The 21,554-nt window shown below is 35.3% G+C and overlaps 2 protein-coding genes across 3 annotated transcripts in view; one reads left to right on the top strand and one right to left on the bottom strand.

Moving 5' to 3' along the window:
* LOC148944534 (zinc finger CCHC-type and RNA-binding motif-containing protein 1-like) overlaps positions 1-21,554 on the top strand; it is an 87,330-nt gene that overhangs the window by 6,234 nt on the left and 59,542 nt on the right. The window lies entirely within an intron of this gene.
* LOC148944536 (uncharacterized) lies at positions 419-21,256 on the bottom strand. Its single transcript, XM_089100280.1, has 6 exons — positions 21,122-21,256; positions 14,062-14,206; positions 6,757-6,905; positions 4,439-4,562; positions 3,354-3,488; positions 419-1,017 (listed from the first exon to the last, which is right to left on the bottom strand). Exons 1-6 carry the CDS (start codon positions 21,195-21,197, stop codon positions 798-800), a joined length of 849 nt encoding a protein of 282 aa, XP_088956406.1. The 5' UTR covers positions 21,198-21,256; the 3' UTR covers positions 419-797.

The raw sequence follows: 21,554 nt of genomic DNA, 5'->3' as shown, positions 1-21,554 counted from the left end.
AAAGTAAATTCCACTAAGTCAAATATAATGACAATAAACTTCTTAAAATTCTTGAACTCCACTCCTGTTTTCTTAGACCCTATCTCACCCAAAATGCTAGTGAAACATATTAAACTTCTTGATGTCACAAACTTCTAATAATCTTAAGCAGGACATGCATATTTTAAGGATTCTAGACTTTTCAGACAAAGGATAGTCAAAACTAAAATTTTTAAAGTGCATTAAAATGGCAGATTAACTTTGAAATGGCCAAATGTTGATAACATTTTCACTGTGAACAACAAAGAAATCTAAATGGGAGGTACCTATGTTTACTAAGTCAATGCTAGTGCATTTACCATGATACAATACTTTTTAATGATCAACAATAAAAAAATCTAATTCTTAAGATGACTATTTTCAGGAAATGAAATTTGGAATTTTTTACTAAGATTGCTTGCAGCTACAGCATGAAACCATAGACACATTTCAAAATTGGCCCATCCTGGATTGACGAAAACCATGTCTTCTCTATAATCAACCACAAGCAAGCACCTAAAATTCCTAGACGCGTTTCTCACCATATATCTAGTATGTCAAGGGGAAACTGGCTGTATATATTCTTTTTGAATTTTCTTCATTGTGCGCCTGTGGAGTTCATTAACTTGGCTTCTTAAAAGTACATATATCCAGTTTCTGTACAATTCGAGGAATGGAAGGAATACCAGGCTTTTTAAAACTGAAGTGCAGAAAAGCTATCCTAAAGTTAACATAAATACATTTCAAAGTTGTATTTGATTTAGGATCTGTTTGGTTAATTAGTTGAAGAAAAGCACATAAACCATAAACATCAATGATAGCAATATACTTCTGTCAAGAATGAAGTTTGTTGCAGCAGAATGTAATTCTTGCTGTCTTGGCTGTTCAAGTAGCCATGGCTTCGCTGTTGTCTGTCTTCTATTTTCAATAACTGTTTTCCTGTTTTCAAAGTGTATATTTGTCTCCTTTTCTTTGGGAAAAAAGCAGTCGTTTGGTACACTGAAATTAAAAATTAGTATAGGTTAGAAAGAAGGAAGAATCCTAAAAGGGGTGTTTTGTGTGTTAAAAGTAGTAGCTTAAATGACCAAAATGATAAAAAAAAAAAAAAAACATGGTTTAGATTACTAAGGAAGAAAGATGATATTATGAAGAGAAATAATGAGAAAGAAGAATAATTGAAGGTCAGAACGGAATTAAATAAGCTGGGAAAGAGGAAAGATCCAGGAAAGCAGCGGAAATGCAGAGAGAAAGAGAAAAAGGAAACTTTTGTGTAATATCTGGAGAAACACGGAAAATTTTCAGATTTGTATTTATATATATATATATATATATATATATATATATATATATATATATATATATATATTTATTTATTTATTGAGAAAGATGATAAAGAAAATACTAACTAGGATAATGTTCCAAAGGACTCTAGGGAAGACTATACATAACTTCTTTCTTTTAAATTAGTTGGCATTGATTAATTCTCAGTTAATGTTATTCTGCAAGGTTGTGAACAGTGCCTTTGTTTCAAGTTAAACTAGTACTTTAAAATACCACAGGAAAAAAACGTTTTAAGCTCCCAACGTTTTTCTCTTGTTGACAATAACAACAAAGAAAATTATTTTGAAGTCGTCCAAATCAGCAGTTTGACAGTTCTGCTGCATCTTATTGCTTGTTTTTATTTTAAGCATATAGGATTGTTTTACTTTTATTAATTGTTTGGGGCTTGGTAGGACATTCTACGTTTGGATGTAAACACACACTTTGAACATTGTAGAACCATCTTCCATCTGTCATTTTATCATAGATGATTCGAAATACAGTGTAATCTTTCCTAAAAGTCCATGTTTTAAATACCAATTCGAGCTATAATCCATGTAAATGCACATTATAGAATTATCGGTGTTCAACTTCTGGTGATTTTTACATGCGCCCAAATATCAAAGGGCTGCTTCTTTTGAATTTCTGTTTTGTCGATCAAGCATCTGGATGATCATTTTAAGTCTTTGATGAACTTGGCTTCACCAAACAATGTCCACTAAACGCCATAATAATTATGGCATCCTAGAAATCCACTTTCTTTCAGTTGAATGAACTAGACACTAGTAACAATGATATTGCTAAATTATTTCTTTTCCGAAACATCTTATTCTTGTTTTGTTTTTGGAATAAAATTCGTTCAACTGAATACAATTTTCCCAGCTGTATAAAACAGCAATGACAAAAGACTTCAGAATAAAAATAGGGACTATAGGCTGCACCCTACATTGTAATTCGAGCTTGGCCATACACTACTACTACTAACAACTCACTGCAGCACTAAGTCGCCTGAGGCCAACAGAGCCAGGCACGCTCCTCCTCCATCACAATCGATTAAACTCCCTTTTTAAGCCCTCCCAAGAAGTTTCCCATATTGACAATGTGCTATCTTATGCCTAGGGACTATTTCATTCTGTTATTGACTTTTCTAGCTATAAAGATTTGTACAGATGTGTTTTAAAATCTACAGTTATTCTTTTACTTAAATGGGATTTCCACTTTCTTATCTTTTTGTTCCTGTTGAAAAGGAAATCTAGATGTGAATTAAAAAAAAAAATTGGTATCTATTTGTTGTGTTTTTTCAGCGTCCTGGCGAAGCCCCCCGTTGATCTCTTGTGATATGCTTTTAAAGGGCTTTGATACCTTAAAGGAACACCCTATTTTGTCCATTATAAACTTTTTTAGTTTATGCGAGCAAATTATTTAGAATTGACTGGGCTGTCTTGCCGTGACTTGTAGAGCTTGAATTAGAGATCTGAATAAACGACAGAAAACTTAAGGTCGACACCCAGACATATTAGACATATTTTCCAGAAATATTAGGAAAACTATTTAACTTTTCTCGTTTTGTGCCGGAAATAGATATATTCAGTTTTAATGAAACTTACATCATTAGAAAGTGCAAATTTTGTTTTTTTGATTAAACAAAGCAGATTTTTTTAAGTTCAGGAAAGGGCAGTTTCAAAAAATGTTCAAGTATGCCTGCTAGGAAAACGCCAAAATCAAAGAAATAGCACTTGAGAAATTTGGCAGCTTTGGAATTTCCCTGTAATGCTAACTGCTTTTATTGTAAATCTTGCCGACACAGGGGCCGTAAAATTTCTTTGTCTTTTTAATCATATTTCATAGACAAAACTTGTTTAGTCCTCCCCTCTCCCAGAAATGAATTTGACATGCCCTACTGTTCCCCTTCCTTTCCACAACCGTGCATGTTAGGAACAGCAACGGTGATATAGAGTAAATAAAGGCAATCTAAATGAAAATACTTGATTTTGTCAACCGGATTGCAATCTTACCTTTTGCACTGCTTGGCAATGAAATTGAGCGCAGAGTCTATTATCCCTTGAACAACCAAAGATGCACCAGGATTTATTCTTTCGCATTGGTTTTTTGTATGAAAGATCATGCACTGGCGAAATGACTTGTGTGAGCTGCAAAATATCAAATTGTTAGTTCAACTTCTCAAAATCTAAATTAATCAAGTCCACTAAAAACCATACAAATTTTTTAAGCTTGCAGTTTCAATGTGCCTGTCATCTGGTGGTGAAAAATTTGGAATTTGTCTTCCTTTTTTTAGTGCGTCTGGTTATGTGTGTGAACTTGGCGAAAGTGTATTCTATTTAAAGTCCGCTTTAGTTTGGAGTTTTCATATCGGGAGAAAATAATGAAGCTTATTGAGAATTTAGCGGCCAGTCTGTTTTGAGGGGCTGGTTTTAATCCGAACCATTCTTATGAGAGTACTAGTTTTAAGTCAAACAAGCGGTTTGCTGCAAAAAAAGGAATGGTTTTGATGGGTTTGGCTTCTAAGCGTCTTGTATATTTAGCCAAGGTGCAAGATCCAAAGAGAATCCCCACTGTGGCATTGACTAAGATAATAAAAATGTATCTCCTGTTTTTTTTCTTTCAATTATAAAAACTTGGGATAGTACGGTATCAAAAACTTGGGAGGAGGCTCATTTGATTTGAAATCTAAAATTCCTGTACTATTTTAAGTCGGTAAAAGGGATTGGGAGACATCGAACCCTCTCCCTCTCGTACTCTGTTTTTGCTGATTGGTATTTCCTTAACCCGTCAAGGCGTCGAATAAACATTTTGATATCTATGTTGCCGAGAACTATCGAAAGGCCCAAATATATTTGGTCAGTTTAGGTCAATAAGGTACTTAGTCGCAAAAAAGTCATTTAATCGATTTGGCTTCATGAAGCATCTTAAATTTAGGTACTCAGTGTGAAAAATGCAATTAAAAGTAGAAAATCTTCACCTTTCTTATTTGTATCTGATATTATTTTCACTTTTTACTCAGCCCAATCTTGTCCAACGATGATTCTCTAAAGTAGGAATCCGAAAACCCAGTAGAATCACCAAACAGAAAATAGCTTACCAGCAGACCTCTGAATTTTTTGGATCGAAGAGCATAACAGCTGTCACAAGCTCGTTGAAATTCTTGGCACATTTAAGGTTGTCTGACACTATACTTCGTAAGCAAACCGCATGTTCCAAGTATGCTAAAAATAAAATTTAGATGTTACATTTCATTAAAAAATTAAATAACTTAGATAAATATGCAGGGTCGTAAAAAGGATGATTAGGCCCAATCGGGTTTTGCATTTGATAGGGCCCCGCATTGCCATCAAAATGAACAAAAAAAAGATTTTAAAATTTAAAGCAAATTGTTTTTGACGATAAGGTATAAAATATGAATTATTCAAATGATTAAAAACATATTTATTTTAAGTCACATTCCTGGCGAGATTCATTAATGGGTTTGCTATTACACAGTTTAGAAATTATTCCTCCAATTCTTTGAGTTTCCCCAGGCAAAATCTAGTTTCCCAAGTTATTCAAGAATGACCTAAATGTTTAGACTCATAAGGAAGTTCGCAAAATAATAGGAAAACCAACCCCCCTCCTCAAGAATAGGATTGACCACTGAATTCTAAATGATCTTAACTATTCTACCTACATTTAGAAACTCTAAACTAAAATGCGCATGTACTTTCGCCAAACTCAAACATAAAGAAAAACATTTAAAGGAGTAAAAAAAAAATACCGAAGATCTCCCCACCAAGTGACAGATACATTGAAGCTGCAGCGTTTCCAAAAAAAAAAAAAATACGTCTTATTGACTTGATTAATTTGGCTTTTGAACAGTTGAAATAATATTTCTATATTTTGTGCTCCCAGAGCTCATTCCCCCAGTGCATAATTTTTAGTACAAGTCACCGTTCTTACCATTCACTGTTAAGGAAAGGAAGGAGAAGGGGGCAGGGGACGTTAAATTCATTGCTGGGAGAGAGAAAGGACTAAACAAGTTTTGTGTCCAATCCGCGAAAGGGTTTTTCACGATAAGCTCCTATGGAACTTATAATCAATGCACGGTAGAAAGGAAATCAAGTAGCCAGGAAACTATGTGTTGTCAGCTTGGCGAAATAACGTGTTTATAATATCTCGAGAACGGCCTTCGATATCAACTTTCAGGGACTAATGAGTCGGGTGGCAAGTGGTCTTTAATTTATCGTTTGGGGTAGAGGGAGTGCTAGGTCATAGGGGTATGTGTATCTAGGCTATCAAAATACTATATCTGGAATGTCTCAGGAACGGCTTGGGGGATGGAGTTGAAACTTTCAGGTAGTGTTGTGAAAGGAAAGGGGGGGGGGATCAGGGTGACTTTAGATTTTGTTGAGGGAGGAGGGGCTAAATATGCCTTGTCTTCTTTCAACCTCAACGTTTTTACACTTTCAGCTGCTATGGGAGCTCCATTAAATTCATGGTTAACTAGTGAGGAGAATCAAAAGACATTATATGTTGTCAAGTTATCCAAATAGCACATCATCAATATCTTGGGAGACAAAGTTGGAACTTTCAGAGAGTTTGTTTGGTGTCTGACCTTGTGTACCTCAGATTTTAACTTGGGGAGGGGGAGAAATTTTATACATATATTGTCTAAAATATAACTGAAGGGCTTGTCTTTTTAAGCCCCTTTGGGTCTAGAATCTGTTCACGGTGAAGTAGTGATATAAATCGAAAAGACACTATATATACCCAGTTTAGCAAAACAGGGTATCTGCAATATTTTAAGAACATCCTGGGAGATCGATTTGAAACTTCAGGGGTGTTAGGAAGTCAAGTGGGCCTTGAGTTTGACTTAAGGGAGGGGACAGAGATAAATCTAAAGATACTGCGCATCCAAGCCATAAAAAATAGCATATCTGCAATAGCCTGAGAACGGTTTGAGTGATGTAGTTCAAACTTTCGAGTGGTATTAGAGGGACCAGGTGCACCTAAAATTTTGAATTTGGGAAAGGGGTGAGAGAAGGAAACCCAAAAAAATTCGGTCTGCCTCAACATTAAGTCTTATGGGACCTATTGTCTATTCACAGCTAAGTAGCAAGGCAAACAAAAAACTACCATTTTTTGCCAATTGATAAAAAAGGTATGTCTGCAATATCCTGGAAACGACTGAGGGGATCAAGATCTCCTCTAAACTTTCCTTAATTCTGAAGATCTGTTTCTAAAAGGGGGTGAACTGCAAGAGATATGTGAAATCAGGTTTTTCACTCTACTGAATATCCTGATTTATGATATTGTTATGTCTCTGGTCTAATCTTCCTTGTTTTTCTCTTTTTCATTACAAAAGATAACTAATGAAATTTTTACTTGTCTTTGTTTCAGCCCCAATTTCACTAAGAAAGGACTTACATTTTTTATTCTGATTTGAATCTTCATAACAAATATCATTTGCACTCTTGCTTGCTTCGTCAAGGATTTGCAGGTAATCAAACATAGATGGCCCTCCAATGCAGTTTTTCAAAAATGTTCTTGAGCAATCTCGTAGTTCTAAAAACGACCTGAAAAATTATGTGTTACTAAAATTGACTTACGCACAAACGCGAAAATATGTTTTCAAATTTCGCCTAATATGTTGTTTGTTGGTATTATAATAAATATCATATATTATTGATAAATTACCAATAATTAAAACCCCTTTAGTCCTCAGTTTCATAGTATGAGCAAGCGCTTTATTCAGCTGATAGAAAAGCCTTAGCGAAGGTCCTATCCTTGTATGGCATACCAGATCAATACATTAAAGTGATTAGTGCTATGTACGAGAATAACATTACTTCAGTTAAGCTTGGAAGTGAGGTTAGTAGTTGGTTTCATATGAAATTAGGAGTTGAGCAGGTTTGCTTTCTATCCCCGTTTATATGACTCATTTTGATTGACTTTGTTCTAAGGAGCATAGAAAACGCAATGGGAGGACACGGAATCAATTGGGGAAGTAAAACTCTCCTAGAGTTTTGGGTACCCGTCTGACTGATCCTATCTCAAACAGTAAGCTCTACAAAAATATGGTTCAATCCCATTTTCTAGGACTATAATGAGAGAAAGGTCGAGATGGCTAGGACACGTTCTGCAGATGAAGACTGACAGATTGGCAATGATTTTCCTTGTCGGCCAACCAGCTAGAACCAAACGAAAAGCAAGTCGTTCCCGAATGGGGTGGGTGGATCTCGTAAAGAAAGATTTGAGGAAATGGGAGCCTCTTGGGAGGATGTAAAGAACAAGGCTTTGAATAGATTGGAAGGAAGGAGGAACGTTCGGAGCTGTGTTGGCCTCAGATACCTTGGTGCTGCAGTATGTTGTATAGATTGGAAGGAAGGAGGAACGTTCGGAGCTGTGTTGGCCTCAGATACCTTGGTGCTGCAGTATGTTGTTAATAATAGTAGCAATTACCATGAGAGATAAGGCTTTTTGATAAGACTGTTTCTATTGTTTTTCGTTTTTTTATTACTGAACGGTGACTGGTTTATGACTGAAAATGTTTTTATGTGAAATATACTCCCTTCCTATTGATTTGATTAAAGGATTTGAAACACAAATGGGTGTCTAGCAAAATGCCTCAATGAGTTTCTTGTAATTTTAAGAAAATAAAAAAAACTACTTTGGCATGGACAAGTAGGGACTTTTGAAGTTTATATCCTTATCTTTTTCTTAAGGGTTGGATAGAATATTAATGACTTTATTTTTGCTGGAAAGACTCGTAGACTCATAGCACTGAATAACTGCTTTATCAAAATTAAAATCTGTTTTTTCTTGCTTATTTTTTCGTAAATGGAAAAGCAGTGTGGTCTAAGAAATTATTTAAGACTCGTATACTAGGGCTTTGACGAATCATTTTTTTTTTATAAACTAAAGTTTAGTTTTTATTTCTTTTTTTGCTCGGAATTTACCCGAATGTAATTGAAAAACTGAACGAAAATTAAATGCATCCTGACTGGGGAACAGCTCCCCCTCCCCCTCGTAGATCCACCTTTGAAGTTTATATTGGTAGTTCACCCTTCGATTTTCTCTCTCAGTTCTGGGTACAGATTATTAAGCAAATACACATCTAAATCTTTTGGGCCGAAGCACAGTCTTTGAGCTGGTTGTAAAGCTGAAATAGCCTTTCCGAATAATTCAATCAAATCTGGCTTAACACTGCAATGACTATAGTAGGATTGCTTCCGTTGCATTATTTACATCAGTACCCTCCACGTTGTCTTGGCTAAGCAAGAAAGTATTATGTACAAAATCGCGAAAATTGCCCCTCGAGATTGGAATTGTTGTAGACTGCCAGCAAAAAAAAAGGTGTTTCAGAAGAGACTTCCTGGCTCGTATTAAAAGTGTCAAACTAAAACAAAAAATAGTCCGATTATTGGTTTCTGATCAAACTCAGGAACAACTGTTTTGGTCCCAAGAGACGCGACGTTTATGAAGTTTCTTGTTTTTTATTGTTTTCCTACTTAAATTCATGTATGAAAACACATAAACATATAAACAACGTTTCCACCTCTCAATAACGGACATGGATTCGAAACTTTTTGCTAGTCGACTGAATATGTCAGGATTGATACTCTCCCCCCCCCCAGAAAAGGGCGTATACAGAATATCTTTCTTGGGAAATAAGTTAGAATGTGGTGGTTGACCTTAATCTAGTGGTTATTTTGCAGAGAAACAGTCATATAGGAGGCTGAAAACCCACTACGATTGAAGCAAAATTTTACTGTGAATTTAGCTCAAGCACTACCTTTTTGATGGCTACACACTGAAATTTGTATATAATTTGTTTTTGTTTTAAGGATTTTCTCTTATTTAAATTTTATAGATAACAGATCTTGTGAAAAGTTTAGAAACTTTAAACTCCTCGCTCTATTTTTGAGCAAACCCATATATAACTGATATTACACTTACGGAGACTTTCTATGACAGGATAGCCTTGCATATCCGTTACCGGCCAAAATATTTTTCTTAAAATTTTAATTAGTAGAGTAGAACTGTTTAGCATAAAATCGTTTCCTTTTTAGAAACTTTGAAAGCATGTTTACCTTTCATTTCCGCCGTTTCAGTTCTTATCTCCCTGTTTCCTCCCTTTAAATCAAGGGAGTTATTTTTCCGTAGTCATGGCAACCCATGTAGTTTTAGAATTGACTTAATTTATTTAGTTAATTACTGAGAGGGACACATTTGACTCTGCAGTATAGCACACTATTCAAACTAAATGCTAAATTAATAGTAGAGTTACCAATTCTAAGTCAAATGCACTTTTTCATGACTATTATCACGTTAACTTTGTGTTGGAACCATCTACTTCTCCTCAAAGAAATTACAGATTCAGAGTAAAAATATTTTCTTATATGTTTAGTTTGGCTTATTGATAAGCAGCATCTATCTATTTTGATACCAACTTCTTCTATTAGGATAAGATAAGATAAGGGTTTATTCCAAAAAACAACACAACACAAAACAAAACAAATGACCTTCCATAAGCTAACGCTTGTTCGGAAGTATTAACCCTCTTAAAATTAACACTTATAATAACATACTAAAGAGAAAGAAGAGAAAAAAAAGAGAAAAAGAAGAAAGAAAGAAAGAAAAAGAAAAAAAAGAAGAAAAATGAAAATCTTACACTCACTCGGCTCCTGGTCGCAATGACCAAAAATCAATACTTCACATACTCCAAAACTTCCCGCCGCCATCCCATAAATAATAAATAAAAAAAAAAAAAATAAATAAATAAAAATATATAGGAAAAACGGGAAAAACGAGTTCCGGGCTAACCTGAGAGTGACTCAACTATACCACCCTTTAAACAAATTCATAGAAATTCATACCTACAGAGACAAAGGGTTTTGAGGGCCCGACGGAATTCACATAGATTCGCTGAACTTTTTAAAGAAACAGGCAAATTATTCCAGACAACTGGCCCCACATGACGTATTGAAAATAGCGATCTGGTACTAGTAACTTGAGGTGTTCGTATATCTCTAGCATGACGAGTAGGATAATTGTGTACATCATTACCGGAAATAAATAAATTTAAAAAATTTAAAAAACACTTGGGAACCAAATTAGAAAAATATTTAAACATAAATAACCCATGGTAAAATTTTCCAAGACCTGACACAGGGATAATATTTAACTGTACATATTGGGATCTCACAGAAGTTCTCCGATTATCTCCGGACAACACTCGCGGTGCCATATTTTGTATCACACGTAACTGCTGCAAATGCACTGAAAATGTGCTAGACCATATACTCACACAATATACTAAATACGGGTGAACTAACGAAAAATAATTCAATCTCAAAACAGAATCCTGGAAAATATTTTTTTTCTTTCTCATCATTCCAACATTTCTTGCAATCTTATTACTAATAAAAGAAACATGATTTTTAAAACTAAGGCATTCATCCACAATAACACCAAGGTAACGTATAGTATTTGTACGCTTAATTACATAATTCTCCATTTGCAAATCCACAACCCATGGGTAAAAATTTGATGATCTACCATATATAATAAAACCTGATTTACTATGGTTTAACAAAAGCTTATTCACTCTCATCCACTTATCTATACCTAACATACCTCTTCTCATTATTTCTATTAAATCAGATTCAGTCTTTGCTGCGGCAGTAAAATGGGTATCATCTGCAAAACTAGGAATAATCACCCTACAATTAGAATGTGCACTATCTAACAAATCCAATTTTTAGGGGCGCAATTTTTTTTTGGGGGGGGTGGGGGTAGGGGTAGGGGGCCTACTTAAGCCTAGAAAATAATTTTTTGTGTCCTCGCAAGAAAAATCATTGTCCTCCCCCTAATGTTTCGCGTTGTAGCGTCACGTATGTCTGCTATTTGTTCTGTAATATGCTAATTTTCTAAAGAGGCTACATTTTTGTGTACTATGGTTATAGTTTAATTGTTAAACTGTCTCTAGTAAAATCAAACTTAATAACTTTGGTTATATGTATGTTTAGCTACCGTACCTGTTTGTGTTATGCGTAGGATTTTTTGTATATGGCTTAAAAAGCTTTGAAATATAATATTATTATTGTTATTGTACTAAGAAGGGGAAAGGTAAGGAAGTTTTTTATAATTGGAAGTACGTGTTTAATCTCACATTCAGCTTTCAGGCATCAACCTTCTTCTAAAGCCTTGTTTTCAGGCCACCCACATCCAACACGTAGTTCGAAATGGGTTGTGCAGATTATCGTTTTGAGTGCCATGTTCGAAACGGGCGAATGTCTTCTCTCAGAACCAGTGTTCAACCATACTATTCTGGCGCTTTACAACTTTGAGGAACCCGTGTCTAACACGCTTGGGATACGCAAGATGAAAACGCTTTAAAGTCTTGCTGGGTTCAACACGGAAGAAGTGAAAACGATTTTGGTCGAACCCGCTCAAAATCCCGTGCCTGAAAACACAACTTAATTATCAGCTAGTGGGAAAACCCCTCAATATTTTTTTAATTCATTGCCATATGTTGCGCCTAATTCCCATGTTTGTTATGCAAAAAAACATGGTAACTTTGGTCGCTGCAGGGGCAAGTTTGTGTCTATAAGAACATTTGTAAACAAAACTCTAGCAAAATGTAAACCTCGCAACCTTGCTGCTTTCGACATAAGGATGTATGGAAATAAACGCACTTAATACAGATAACGAGGTCTTAGCTTGAGACTCTGTCGATATTGAAAGCTCATAGACTCTCCTGTCAAACAATCAGACTGGCGTAGGAAATTATCTTTAAGGAAGTTTGGGCAATACCCCGCATCTGAAAGGATCTAACTGAGCCAGAAACGTTATTTTGATCTCTGTTTAGTGAAGTGTAAATTTGGGAGAATAACCAGAGTGGCCAAAGCGGGACCCCGGGGGAAAATCGTCCTTGCCAAAACCCAACTTCATAAATTGAAACATATTGCACTTCATTTGCCCGTTGATCGTCCACGTATCCAGTAGGGAATGGTTTTAACCGATCAGAACAGTTTCTAAACCGAATAACAGTAAGTAGGCTATATACAGCTGATGTTTGTCTCCAATTTGGTATTTAGGGCTTTAGGTGTCATCGGTCAAAAATATAAGACTCAGCTTGCAGTATATAATCCCCCCCCCAACGTTTTTGAAGTTCGGTGAAAATTTCGGCAGAAATTTTACAAAATCGGCCGAAATTTAGCAACATTCTTGATTTCTGCAGCAAATTCGGCATAAATCAGGTAGCAATTCCGTAAGATTTACGAAGATCGCCCCCCCCCCCCAATAAAATAAGCCTCGGGACGCCCCTACCAATAGACACTATAAGACATGCTATACTCATTGAAAAATCAACTGAAATTCATTTATAAGAAGTCGTTTTTTCATTACAAATTCTTTAAAGATGAATTTAAACTTAAAACAAGGGCGAGTTAGTCGACGTAAGACGCCAAACACACATCAAATAGAAATTAATGTGAATGAAGTCATGGAATATTTAACGAACAGAAGTTCTAATAAACTATGGAATCAAAGTTGAATCGAACAGAAATGACCACCTTTTAATTAGTTTGGCTAAATAAACTATCTAGTTAGTTTATATTTTTTTTATTTTTTTTTATTTTTCATTGTAATCCACGTCTGTTTATATTTGGTATCTTGTATAAGCTAATTTGGGCTCCTTTTTAGTTTTTGATTTGCATTTTTACTTTTGTGGAAGAGTTTTTTTTTTCAATTTAACAGATGTAATGGACACAGGATTTATGTCTGTGAAAAATCCGGCAAGTTTATTTATTGAAAAGTAGCAATCCAGGTTCGGTTGAGATCACACTCAAGCTATGGCTCTAGCTGATGGGAGGAACATTGCAGGTCTTTGCAAACGGCTGCCATTTTTTAAAAGCTCTAACATTGAGTTATCTTTCTACACGTCATTATTTAATAATGCGTAGCTCGAGACAAAATTTCTAGCTTCAAAATGTAAATTTATGGACTTATTGCCAAACTATGGCTCAATTATGGGGAATATGTTGGGACTTCTCTTGTTAGTGATCTCTTATGATGTTTATATTTTTAGGAGAGGGTTCGTTAGAAAAACATTGCTCCTGTGGTACACCCCTCCTTCTTCCATATTTTTGCATATTTAACCCACTGGGCCATTGCAAGAAACACAATAATAAAAAACAGTACACAGATTAACATCTTAGCAAAATAAACAAATGTACATAAAAAAAACTTGCCTACAACACCCAACAATTTTTAACGTGGCTCCATATTTATCCCTAGTTTTTCCAGCCCCCTATTAGTATTGTGGAAATATACTGGAATTTCTTTAATTGAGAATAAAAACATTTCTGCAATAATTTATATATATATATATATATATATATATATATATATATATATATATATATATATATATATATATATATATTTATTATATTTTTTGACTCACCCCCTTGGTTTTTGCGAAGTCGTATAAGTAATGAAAAATACACCGAAAATGGTATCATCTTGCTCCAAAACACTTGATATATATCCAAAACATCCGATATATTAAAGATCCTTGACACCAGATAAAGTTCCAGTTTAACTTCTTGTATAAATATTGAGAACACATACACTGAAGCTTTGGAGATCTCATTGATCACCCCCCCCCCCCAATCCTCTTTCTGGGCATACAGCGCTACTAAAATCAAATGAAGTGAAAAGTACCTGCAAACTTTAACAAGTTCATTTTCATCGGCTGGAAAAGCTAATTTAGGATCGGCAAGTATTGGGTCTGCGATTCTTACACATCTTCTCAAAGACGACTGACCACATTTATTCTCGTTCAGTATCCTGGCCAATGTTTCATTCCCTACAAAAATAAAGTTGTTTAAAAAGATCTCTTACTTATCAGTTATTTCCCACGTCCAATGTCCTTTCCCACGAATTCTTTCCAGAAAGTTATCCGTGTTTCTCGAAACTGTGGCGCTTTTCTTCAAAGCTTAAATTTTTCCAATATAGGGTTAGAGAGGCTCAACTAATTAAACAGTTGGTGGTTACGAACTGTAAGTAATGAGCGACCCGGCCCAATAGTAATCGAAACTAAAAAAAAAATCAATTTTGTCAACAATTAATGCATCAAAAGAATTGGCTTTTTATGCTGAAATTAATTAATAAAACTTTTTCCACAAAATAAGTTTTTCAAAGAAAAGTAAAGAACTCCATTAAACGAAAAATGAGCAAAAAATTAAATCAAATAATCTACCAAGCGTGAAACTACCAAAAATCAGCATCAATAAATAATTGAAACCCAAAACGAACAGAAATCTTCATAAGGCCAGAACATAATTTGCACTTTACTGAATAAATATAAATGTTTACTTTCATAACTTTAATAAATCAAATAATATTAAAATTTTGATTGCTAAATATCAGTATATGTATATTAAACTGACAATTCACATTCATTTGTATTTTTTTCAGTAAAGTGCAAATTATGTTCTGGCCTTGGGAAGGCATAGGGGTTTTTAGCCCTACTCGTCTTAATTTCTGCTCGTTTTGAGTTTGAATCGGTTAATTATTGTAATTTCTGTTCGTTTTGGGTTTCATTTATTTATCGATGCTGATTTGCGGTAGTTTCACGCTTCGTAGAATATTTGGTTCCATTTTTTGCTCATTTTTGGTTTAATGGAGTTCTTTACTTTTCTTTGAAAAACTTATTTTGCGGAAAAAATTTTTTAAATTAATTTTTGTTCGTTTTATATTGACATAGTCTTTTCAGAAAAAAAGAAAATAATACTTTAAATCTTTTCTTTTTTAATGACTTAATAGTTTGGCCTGCTATTTATATGCTGGAGAAAAATTTTCCGCAATTTTTAACAACCTACTCCCTTTTAAAAATCTAAACACAAATAGTAGTGTTTAATTTAGTTTAATACCTCCTCTAGTTGACCTGAAATGGAAAACTTGATACCATTCGCAAAAAAAACCGGTTTACTTTCTTTGATAGCTTGGATACACTTACGCTATTTTGATTTGGTTAAATCTTAAGAGCAGAAGTAGCCCCGAAAGTTTGAACATAATACCCTCAATCGTTCGTGGGATACTGCTGAGATGTCTTATTGGGAATTAACATCAACACAGTGCATTTTGATTTGATCTTAAGGCAACATCTAGTTTTTAAACATAATGGGGAAGTGGGAGGTCGGGCGTGGGAGGGGGACTAGTTGCTTTCCAATCACTCGACTATTAAAAAGGGCATTTGTCTATTCTATTTTCAATCGAATGAACCCTTTTCGAAGCTCCTACGACAACTCCTTCGATACGAAGTGCCTTGGTCTAAAAAAAAAATAATAATAATAATAATACATTGTGCCCAGATCAATCTGTATAATGCAGATGTCAATTTTTCAGCTAAATTTCGACTGATAAAAAAAGCACTATGGCTTTTAACTTTGTCGCGAATGGACCCTTTTGAGGGTATCTAAAATGACATTGTCTATAAAAACTATGTATACCCCCAGGGCCTAAATTACAACCCTCACCCCAAGGGCAATGTGGGGGTTGTCATCCTCGAGGGCCTAATTTTCTGATCTTTCAACTACGTTGAACAAAACCGCTGTCTCAAAATCTTGATTGGATGTGTTTGGGGAAATAGTGGGTGTGAGAGGGGGGTTAGCTGCCCTTCAATCACTTTCGCTCATTAAAAAGGGCACTGGCCATTTCAATTTCCAATCAAATGAGCTATTTTGCAGTTTCTAGGACAAAACATTCTATAAAAGCCGTATATGTCCCCTGGGCATAACTTACAACCTTTGCCCTGAGGGTTGTGGGGGTGGAGGGTTGTCAACCTCAAAGACCTAATTTCCAGAACTTTCAACTATTTTGAACAAAATGAATATCTGAAAATTTTGATTGGACGTGTTTGGGAAAACGGTGGGCGTGAGAGGGGGGTTAGTTGCTTTTCAATCACTTTTGACTATTAAAAAGACTTTACCCGTTTCAATTTCAAATCGAATGAGATCTTTTTTGAAGCTTCTACGACAACTATTTCTCTAAAAGCCTCATATGCCCCCAGGGCATAACTTAGAACCCTTGCCCTGAGGCATATGGGGGGTTGTCATTCACAAAGACATAAGTTCCAGAACTTTCAACTACGTAGAAAAAAATGACTGTCTTAAAATTTTGATTGTATGTCTTTTGGGGAATGTTGGTCGTGAGAGGTGGATTAGTTGCCCTCCAATTACTTTCGACTATTAAAAAGGGTACTATCCATTTCAATTTCCAATCGAATAAGCCCTTTTTGAAGTTTCTACTTCAACGCTTTCTATAAAAACCTTATATGCCCCCAGGGTATAACTTACAACCCTTGCCCTTAGGGCTGTGGGGGGGGGGGGTTGTCATCCTCAAAGAACGTGCTTCTAAAACTTGTAACTCCGTTGAATAAAATGTCTATTTAAAAATATACTGTACGTGTTTGGGGAAATGATCGGCTCGAGAGGGGGGGGAGTGGTCCTCCAATCACTTTCGACTATTAAAAAGTGCACTAGCCCTTTGAATTTCCAATCGAATAATCCCTTTTTCAAGTTTCTACGAAAAAGCTGTCAATAAAAACCTTATATGCCCCCAGGGCATAACTTTTAAACCTTGCCCTGAGGGCTCTGTGGGGGAGGGGTTGTCATCCTCAAACACATCATTTCCATAACTTACAACTACGTTGAACAAAATGGCTATATCAAAATTTTGATTGGATGTGTTTGGAGAAATGATGGGCGTGAGAGGGGGGTTAGTAGCCCTCCAATCACTTTCGACTATTAAAAATGGCACTAGCCCTTTTAATTTCCAATCGAATGAGTTTCTACGACAAAGCATTCAATGAAAACCTTATATGCCCCCAGGGCATAACTTATAGCCCTTGGCCTGACGACTGTGGGGGGAGTGTCCTGCTCAAAGGTATAATTTCCAAAACTTTCAACGTGGAACAAAATGGCTATCTCGACATTTTGATTCCACGTGTTTGGAAAAATGATGAGCGTGGATGGTGTATTAGTTGTCTTCCAATCATTGTCGACTCTTAAAAAGGACACCAGCCACTCCAATATCCAATCAAATGAGCACTGTTTGAAATTTCTACGACAACGTGTTCTATAAAAACTGATTTGCGCCCAGGACATAACTTACATTCATTGCCATAAGGAATGTGGGGGGGGGTTGTCATCCTCAAAGCTTTGAGGGCTCAGAGGGCGAGGGGTTGTCATCCTCAAACACCTAATTTCCAGAACTTTCAACTTCGTTGAACAAAATGGCTATCTCAAAATTTTGATTGGACGTGTTTGGGGAAATGGTGGGCGTGAAAGGGGTGTTAGCTGCCTTCCAATCATCTTCGACTATTAAAAAGGGCACTAGCAATTTTAATTTCCAATCGAATGAGCCCTTTTTGAAGTTTCTACGACAACGCTTTCTATAAAAAAACCTTATATGCCCCCAGGGCATAACTCACCCCCCGTGCCCTATGGGATGTGGGGGGGGGGGTTGTCATCTTCAAAGACCTAAGGTTTGGAACTTTCAACTACGTTGAACAAAATGGATATTTCAGAAATTTGATTGGATGTACTTGGAGAAAAGGTGGTCGTGAGAGGGGGTTAGTTGCACCCCAATCACTTTCGACTATTAAAAAGGGCACTAGCCCTTTGAATTTCCAATCGAATGAGCCTTTTTTGAGGTTTTTACGACAACGCTTTCTATAAAAAAACATATATGCCCCCAGGGGATAACTTACAACCCTTGCCCTGAGGAATGTGGGGGGGGGGTGTCATCCTCAAAGACCTCATTTCCAGAACTTTCAATTACGTTGAACAAAATGACTATCTCAAAATTTGGATTGGATGTGTTTGGGGAAAAGGTGGGCGTGAACGGGGGGTAGTTGCCCTCCAATCACTTTCGACTATTAAAAACGCCACTAGCCCTTTGAATTTCCAATCGAATGAGTCTTTTTTGAAGTTTGTACGACAACGCTTTCTATAAAAAAATACCATATATGTCCCTGGGGAGCCCTTTTCCAAGTTTCTACGACAACTCCTTCGATACGAAGTGCCCTTTTATGGAAAAAGACAAGAAATAATACATTGTGCCAACATCGTTCTTTACTTAGGCAGCGCGATTGCGCTGCCTATGATTCCAAAAATATAAAATTCATTAAGTTCAATGTTACCAATCACAAGCTACGAACCTAAGAAAATTTGCCGGATTTTCGAAAAAGGAGGAAACAACACCAAAAAGTCAAGCGATCTTGATGAATATCCCAACATCAGATTCGCCATATCGGAGGACCCTTTAGTAGAGGCTTCAAGCTCCTACCTATAAAAATTTGGAGTTGTGTATTTTTGGTCAGAAGAATGATCACGAATGTGTATTTTTTTCTTTTTTTGTCTTTTGTTTGTTATTGTTTCCCCACGGATTATCGTATCAAATCAATGATCCTAAAAGAATAGGTGGGGGCTCATTCAAACGGAAATTAAAATTTCTCGTGGCATTTTTCACTGACCAAAAAGGTTGGAGGGTGACTATCCCCCCTCCCACGCTCCTTTTTCCCCAGATATATCTGATCAAAACTTTGAGATAGTCATTTGGTTCAGCATAGTTGAAGTCCAATAACTATGCCTCTGGGGATGACATGACCCCCCACAGTCCCTAGAAAAAGGAAAGTAAGTTATGCAATTTGTCCATTGCTTGCATATAGTATCTGTTATTGGGAAATGCGTGGAGATTTCTAAGGAGGATTTCTGTGGGGATAATTTATCGCGGGGAGGAAATTTTCCGGGGGTAATTTCCCACGGAGGGGAGTGGATTTGCAAGCATTTTTCTACTGAAAATAAGAAGCACCATTAAAAGTCAAAGCAGACAGGAATTATTCCGTGTATGAGGGGGGCTTCTCCCTCCTCTACCCCGTTCTCTTTGCTCTAAAGTTTGACTTTTTTCCATATTCTTTATGAACAACTACTGAAACACAAGGATCATAAAATTGGAATAAGAAGTTTTTTAACGCAATAACAAAAATTTCAGCATAACAAGCGATGGAAATCGGAGGGGGTAGCCCCCCCCCCCCCATATGCGAAATAATATCTGTTCGTTTTAAGTTTCAATGCCGCTCCGTACTTTCAGCTGAAAAAAATGTTTCTATATTTAATTCTACCAAGATGGTGCTTGCCTAGGGTTTAACCTTGTTTTTTTCTGGAAACCATAAAATTTTTCCTCAAACTTGGTTTATACATTAAATTTTTTTTTTGGTATTATAGAAGGAAATTGTCTGCATAGGTCATTCCTTTGTTTTAACCTGAAGGGTTTGTTACCTGGCCTGTGGCTTTAACGATGTATAGATCTCGTCCATTAAAGAATATCCGTTTCAAAAATTACAAATTATCAATCTATGGTGCCTGACCTTATAAAACCTCCTAATAGGTTTTTACTATGCTGTAATTTTTCTTGACTTGAAAACAATTATGTATGCTATTGAGTTCTTTAAAAAAGGTTAGGGCGTGTTTTTTTTTATTATTGTACCAGAGTAATGGAACTTCTAAAAAAGTACGTAGAAATAAAGTGCAGATCCGTATACTGTACTTCCGGGATGAAAAGCCGCCAAAAATGTGGGTACCATGTTTTATATCTGTTATTCAAATTAATTACGAACTTCTGCTTAACCATAAATTATGACATGTGCATAACATTTGAAATTGAAACGTTTTTTTTGTAAAAAAGAATAAAATCTAATGGTTCTTTGTTAAAGCTTTTAATTCTTTTTAATTCCGCACACGAATAATTCAACCACAAATTATGATGTATGCATAGTATTTTCAATTGGAGCTTGTTTTTGCTGATGCTTCTTTGTTAATGCTTATGGTCTAGCCTAATTTCGAAATAAACAGATTTTAATGTAGCCATTAACAAGGAACTTTGTGGGGAAAATTGTTTCCTCCGCACCCCCACCCTGTACACCCCTAAATGTCTAGATGTAACCCTAGCCTTTATATAAAACTGTGCTTATTACCGTTTTTTTTAGTTATAAATATAATTTTTTGGCATTATGAGCCAACTGTTGAAGAGAAGCAAAAAAAAAAAGTAAACAAAAAGATCAGCTAAATTAGAGGAAACATAACCCAGGACTATGTCCAGGTATTAGGGGGGGGATGGTCGCAGTTACTGCGGTAGCAATTATTGTATTTGGAAAGAACGTTGACGGGGGCATCGATCGTTATATTTATATTTTTCTATCTGATCTTTTTATATATATATATTATATATATATATATATATATATATATATATATATATATATATATATATATATATATATATATATATATATATATATATATATATATATATATATATATATATATATATATATATATATATATATATATATATATATATATATATATATATATATATATATATATATATATATATATATATATATATATATATATATATATATATATATATATTTATATATATATATATTTATATCCAAATATCATCACAAAGTGTCGTATATTTCTACAAGTCACAAAAAGTTGCACTGAATATGGTTTTTCGGTGGCGTGGGGGTTTCTTAAATATATGAATCTCAAATCTAGAAAGAAACACAAATATTTTGTGTTTCTACAAGAAACACAAATATTTTGTTGCTTCACAAACTATTCTATATGACTTCTTCCGCAGATTTTCTCTGAGTCTTTACCAAGAACCGGTTAGATGTATATGCTAAATAAACATAACAGAAACCTACCTTGTATAACACTAGCTTCTACCATGCTAATCACTGATACAAAAGTAACAGAGAGAACCGTTTGTAGTTGGTTCATGTTATCACTTCATATTCCCAACAGTAAATGGTTTCCCGGTGTGCCAGAAAGGAAGTATGCTTTAATAGTTCTATCGAAGCAAATTCATATTCACGTAATGCGTAGTCTGGTGTTTTGTTTTATCGATAATAATTTGTAGTGAAATTCAGTAAAAAAAAAAAAATGAATAAAATTGGCAGGCGTGTATACTGTGTAATAATTTTAGACTGTCATCTGCCTTGAGATAAAACTACGCGATTCTCGTAAAACACTTTACGCTATCAAAAATACAACTAGTAAAACAACAGGAATTTACCTAAGACAGTGGAATTTTTTAAACCTTGAGAATATTTTATATCCAAGAGCTGTCCTCAGGAT

The sequence above is a fragment of the Artemia sp. Qi Xiang Cuo genome, chromosome 14 (genome assembly GCF_049724085.1).
Source record: "Artemia sp. Qi Xiang Cuo chromosome 14, ASM4972408v1, whole genome shotgun sequence".
Classification (NCBI taxonomy): domain Eukaryota; kingdom Metazoa; phylum Arthropoda; class Branchiopoda; order Anostraca; family Artemiidae; genus Artemia; species Artemia sp. Qi Xiang Cuo.
This window is presented reverse-complemented; position numbering and strand designations above follow the sequence as displayed.

What these genes read in the sequence shown, in the direction of transcription:
- LOC148944536 (XM_089100280.1), bottom strand. Translation starts at nt 21,197, where the DNA reads ATGAACCAACTACAAACGGTTCTCTCTGTTACTTTTGTATCAGTGATT. An exon ending in TTCAAATCAGAATAAAAAAT is followed by an intron (nt 4,563 to 6,756) that starts GTAAGTCCTTTC and finishes TTTTATTTTTAG; the next exon opens with CATACTTGGAACATGCGGTT. An exon ending in ATTGCCAAGCAGTGCAAAAG is followed by an intron (nt 1,018 to 3,353) that starts GTAAGATTGCAA and finishes TTTTAATTTCAG; the next exon opens with TGTACCAAACGACTGCTTTT.